General features: G+C 31.7%; 1 protein-coding gene across 3 annotated transcripts in view; it reads left to right on the top strand.

Moving 5' to 3' along the window:
- Nucleotides 1-25: 25 nt before the first annotated feature.
- MARCHF7 (membrane associated ring-CH-type finger 7) overlaps nucleotides 26-6,000 on the top strand; it is a 33,853-nt gene continuing 27,878 nt past the window's right edge. For 2 of the 3 annotated variants that reach the window (XM_044669847.1, XM_044669845.1), the window contains exon 1: nucleotides 26-396. In XM_044669847.1, coding sequence (XP_044525782.1) covers nucleotides 241-396 — 156 coding nt within the window. In that variant the 5' untranslated portion in view covers nucleotides 26-240. Of the gene's footprint in view, nucleotides 397-4,773; nucleotides 4,933-6,000 lie in introns of all 3 variants that reach the window. The other variant, XM_044669844.1, reaches the window with a different exon arrangement.

Here is a 6,000-nt window from a genome sequence, read left to right as displayed (position 1 = left end):
AAAAAAAAAAATGCTAAGGACATATTTCAGGAATGGGGATGTTCTCTCTACTCTTCACTTAGAACTAGTTTATTCAGTTGTTTTTTTTTTTTTTATGTCTAAATCTTTTTTTTAAGCAGATGGCAATTTAAGTCAGATTAGGTATTGATGCTTTACCCTTTTTTGATAAGTGTGTTTTGAGTTATCTTTTTCCCCCAGAGGCAATTAATTGAAATTTGCATTTCACAGAAAACCTTAAGAATGGAATCCAAACCTTCAAGAATCCCTAGAAGGATAACTGTTGAGCCCTCCAGTTCTTCCTTAAGTGCTCGAACTGTATCTGGAGGCAGAGGAAGTGGTATGAGTGATGCATATCACCCAAGAGAATCTCCATTCAGGCTGAATTCTGAGCATCAGGTAACACATTAATTTGAAACATTAAAATTATTTTCCCATTTAACTGCATTAATAGTTAATTTGTGAAATTATCAGGCAATCAGATTATCATGTATTTTTAAAAATTAAAACATCAAAATTAACTTTTTAATAGACTTTACTAAATGTGTATTTCTAAACTTCCTTTAATAAGGAAATTTAAATTCAATTGTTTTTCTTTCTCACCTCCTCTCTAGTGCTGGTAAATCACAAGTGCTGCCCCAAAGAAATAATGAAATATTAGTTGTTTTTTAACTTCCATTCCCTTGTCCCCAAGCAAAACAAACAAACAAACAAAAAGACTACTGACAAATCTTAGATAAAAAAGAGTAAGTGTTTTGGGATGCTATTGATCCAACTTCTTTAAGGCATAAGCTTTGACTTCTTTTATAGTGCTTTAACCACAGGAGCATTTATTATTATTTTTTAATTGAAATGCCTAACTGGTATTGTTATACTGTCTGTGATCTTGGAAGAGAGCTTTATGTCATAGATATATTAGGTAACAGTGTACTATATTGCTATTTAATACAGATTGCTTCATATTAAGAAGTACTGGAGTTTTAGAAAAATTGAATATGAATAGAATGTATACACACACACACACACACACACACACACACACACTTAGAAATATACTTGGAAAATTTGCTAGTTATAGGACCTGGGACTAATTTTTAATAACACTTTATCTTGGAAAAGTAAGTTGGCATCTGTGATATTAAATGTTTTTGTTAAGTTTGGATTCTGTATTGGGTTAAAGTGAGATTCTTTTCTACATAATTGAATTTATTTCCCTTAAGAATAAAGCAGTACTACATCCTTGTATAATTGCCACCAGCACTGTGGCAATTTTAGATGACAGGTGGCAGTTTCTTAGACCCAATTTTCTTGAAAAGGAAGGTGCTAATTACATCCTAGATATGAGAAACAACATTAATTTAGGATTTAGAACTTATTTGTGATCAAACTTTCTGCTTCAATTTCTGGTCCAAAATAAAATCATCCATTTTTCGGGTGTAAGGCATATTAAAAAAATGTGCTTATTAAGTTAGACCCCTTTTTTAAAGATAAATTCAATTTCATATAAATTGACAAGTTATTATTAAGAGCTGCAGAGCTATCGTGGCCATATTTACCAATGATGCAGATTTTATTATTTTTGTGAGAATGATGCTGTGGAAGAAAGTTCTATATGGAGTTTCCATTGGTAACAGAACCACTTTTTGTCAGGGGTTAAATTTATGGCCCTTGGGAACAGAACTAGAATTTGAGAGTTCTCAGTACTCAATTGTATTCCTCTAGAATTTGTTTAGTCTTGCTATAATTTTGAGCCTGGAAAGGATACCTTAACTCCCTTATTTTACACATTAGGAAACCGAGGCCCAGAAAGGTGACAAGTGGGCTACACAGGTAATAAATGACAAAGAGATTCATACCTGGGTATTTTGATGTAAAAATCCATCATTCTTTCTACTTCTACTTCACAATATTTTCTTGTAAAGAAAGGCTTCAAAGAAATGCTTTGTATTTTTTGTGGGGAGCAGTGATTTTGAGTTTAAGATATGGCCATTTCCAAACAATTCTACCATGTTATTAATATATCATGTTAATGATTTATGGTAGATAATATAGATTCAAATATTCTGAAAGATGTTATATGATAATGGTTCAAGGTTTTTGTTTTGTAGAAGGTAAAGAGAATTGTAAAGAGAATTCTGTGCCATTTTTGAGAGTCTTCTAGTTTTATATTCTTTGATACTTTAGCTTGATTTTTATACAACTTCTGTTTCTCTAGTTTAATCCAGGAAATCAAAGCAGATTTTCCAAATAATAATATAATAAATAAATAAAATCCAATAATAAAAATGTTCTATATCTGGACATCTTACTTTGAACACCAAAATACTATCCAACTAGACTTAGGTTTAGAATCCAAATTTGACTAAAATTTTTATTAGTCAGAAAAACTGATTTATATTCTTTATGAATTGGATCTGTTCCCAGAAAGTTTGTTTTTTATTTGCTATTATGACCATAGGAGCAAATTTCTTGGATTTTTAAAAAAATATGGCACTAGTTCCCATAATTGGTAAAATATTCCCAACCTGCTTTGCTCTATATAGGTCTAATCCTGACTGGCTTTTTCAGCACCTGAAATATATCTGAGTCAGATATTGAAACAGCTGTAATAGAGAACACCTCAGCATATTCCTTTTATTTAGAGATGAGACGCTTTGATGCATAACTGGTATTATACTACTTCATTTTGGACTTGCTTCAAGGTAAATCTCCTCTATACATAGAAATTATAAAGAGGAAATACATGGCTATAGGTGTATCCACTTGAGAGAGCATACATTTTTCCTAGAGTAGTGTGCTTTGCCTTTCTTGTCCATTTTTTTCAATTAAAGGAACTCATTTATGTTTTTTGTTTGTTTTTGTTCTCCATGTTTTGTCTTTAAATATTGTGAGTATTGGGTTCCCAGATTGGGATGTCATTGCTCTGATTTTTCTTTAATGGTTTTCTGAAAAATTTGACTTATAAACACTGACTACATGTCATGAGACAAGTTAAACAGGCTAGTTTAAATATATAATTGACATCCACAGAGAATAATATGGAGTACATTGTTGAGCACAGTGTAGGTTTTTGGAGACTTTGAAAGTTTTAAGTTTGTCTACATGTTTAGTTTAAGTCCTATATCATTTATTTAGAGTTAGCTGGATAATGTGGGCATTTTTTGAGAAACTTTTTTCAAAATTTGGAGCATTTAAAGTCTTATTTGAATTGTTATACATATAAATTCTTGGTTTCTTTTAAAAAGAACATAAACCTGATCAAATTCTAAACTTTCCCATGTTTTAGAGCATTTATAGATCCAAAAGATATCAACTAAAAATACTCTGAAATGTGGGAAGTCCTCAATTTATAAACAATTATACATGTTAATGAAAATCTCACCCTTTAATTAGCATTATTGTCCATTCACTAACAGGGTACTCAGAGGGGTTTAGAGCCCACAGTTATTTTGGAAGACAGTATTTTTTCTTGATTTGTTAGAACAGATTCTTTTGACAATCTTAATAATCTTAACACACTTATAACAGTCTTTTGGGGGGAGATATGTTGATTCTAAATTTCTGTACTTTTTGATAGTTTGTAATTGAGGACTTGCTATTGTATATATTTTTGAGACTTATAATGCTCCATCTTTAAAATATCATTAATGACAAAATAGTTTGGAATGAATAAAAATTCTTTCTCTGGGGCATAGTAGATGAATATGATTATTTTAAGAGAAATTCTATCCTATAAAGATAGCAACTTTCGAAGTAAATGTATACATCGTATATTGCCATAATAGAGAAATAACAATCTGTAAAAAGGGGAACACATAAACACATAATATTTAATGTATTTTTATCTGACCGCAAGTTAAATATGTAGCGTTTAGCTTCACTAATTGAATTTTATTCTTTAATAGTACTACTTTAGAATGTACACAGTAGGAAGTTTTGGATAGCCAGACCACCTGTGTTTGGCAGACTTCAATTGTATACTTTAGTTAGAAGAATATATACCGTATTTTATACACGACACATAAGAGAAGAGTAAATTTGAAAGATCCTAAACTCTCATGTTAAAGCAGGGAGGGGAAAGAAAAGGGCAACAGCTAAATATTTTTACATAGCACTCCTTGGGGGAGGAGAATAGCTTCTAGCTAAATGTTCAATTTTTGCTATTTTGGGGAAGAGCTGAGGAGTTAGAATCTTGTCATGGGAAGCAGCTATAGATAATGGAGTCCACAAACATCAAGATGTGTAACTGAGACATAACGCAGTCTAGAACTATATTTTAAGTGCTACTTTTCCCCCTAGAAGACAGTCATATATCTATAGCAGATCTATCCTGAAAGAGGGTTTGAAAGTACATAGGCAAGATGGAAGCTGGTTGCTTAAAATATTTTCTGTTTGTATTTTTTAAAATCTTAGAAATAATCATTTATGCTAAGATCAAGACCAATGGTCAATTTACAAATGAATAGTGAAATATTTATTTCATTTATCGTTTTTCCAGTATATTTCCAATTGAAAGATACACTGGCTAAATACTTAATTTGCAGAGTTGAATGATCCCAACAAGTATCTGATAGTTACAGAAATGATGTGAAAAGTTTAATTTTTATGAATCTCCTGCTTTAGACAGTGACATTTCTTGATAAGATATATGGATAATATATTTTAAGACCCCTTTTACTGAAACTAATGGGGATTCAGTTAATAGTGTTTAAATTGTATAGGCTATCAGAAAACTCTTGAGTTGGAAGTGAGTCATGAAAATGTTATTTACTCCAGGAGTCCAATCTGTTGCATACTTCTGGTAGAGACTGGGGATTTGGAGAAAGAGAAGCCCATGAAACTCCATGGAAATTTACCAGTTCCTCTCCAGCTCACTTCTCAGGAACATTTGAGCGTCCATGGTCTGGAAGCTTTTTGGGAAGTAGAAGCAGATTGGTAAGACTCACATCAAACCTAAATTAGGTCACTATTTTATATGGGAAAAATTACAGTTACTCATAATTTTATTTTAGATTTCAAGTACACATTGAACATGAACTACTTCAAAATGAATGACATTTAGTATTCATCTTCAGTTTTTCCTTTAGTTTGTAGTTGAAGTGTAGCTTGAAATCTTAATTTGTGCCCTATGTTTTTATACTTCAAGGTTGCTTTTATAACTTCAAGAGTGTGAAGTGTTTTACTTGAGGCAAATGTTATATAAATTGGGATCTTGTGGAAAATATTAAAACCAGTTGCTGTCACAATCTCCTTTCTTCTTTGTCCCCTTCTCTATATTCTGGGATTTATTAGTTTATTCAGTAATCATGAAATACTTTGCTTCATTCCATTCAGAAAGTATTGACAAGCCTTGTAGATACTTAGAGACATTGTTGTTATCAAATATCTTATTCTACCTGGTGCTTCCAACATCCTTTCTTCTTTAGTACACTTTTTATCTGGTTTGGGTCCCTGCCTATAGATGCTTTTAAATTATGGTTTTAATTGGTGTGTAGCTAATCACTACTTATTTTTGTAGTCAATATGTTTTGTTTTCAGGGCTGCATACATCTTAGCCCTTATTCAATTTGAGTCTTTGGTGTATACTGCTCTTTCTTGCATTTGTCTTGATTCATTTTGCCTAGATTTATTTTCAGCTGATATTCTAAGATTCTTATTCCATTTCCAACAACCTTTCATTTAGTTTTTTTAAATGTTATTTTGACAATAATAAATGCTTGAGTGTTAGATTCAATATTGTAGATCCCACTAAAGTCCTACTTTAGGGCCCTCATTGTAGTGTTGAAGTGATCCCAAGTTTTTCAGAAGTTATGCCAAAAAAAAAAAAAAAAAAGAATTCTGGCAGGACTTTCCTAGCTGGAAAGGCTTGGAATTTGGGACCCAACAATGAAATCCAACATAGGCTAAGATGAGAAGGCTGAAATACAAGATTAAAATTTTTTGGCCATAGCAAGTCTATGAAGAGTTTGAGAGGGTTGTAAACTTCTTTCTCAGCTCATGATT

Source organism: Gracilinanus agilis, chromosome 3, assembly GCF_016433145.1.
Source record: "Gracilinanus agilis isolate LMUSP501 chromosome 3, AgileGrace, whole genome shotgun sequence".
Lineage (NCBI taxonomy): Eukaryota > Metazoa > Chordata > Mammalia > Didelphimorphia > Didelphidae > Gracilinanus > Gracilinanus agilis.
This window is presented reverse-complemented; position numbering and strand designations above follow the sequence as displayed.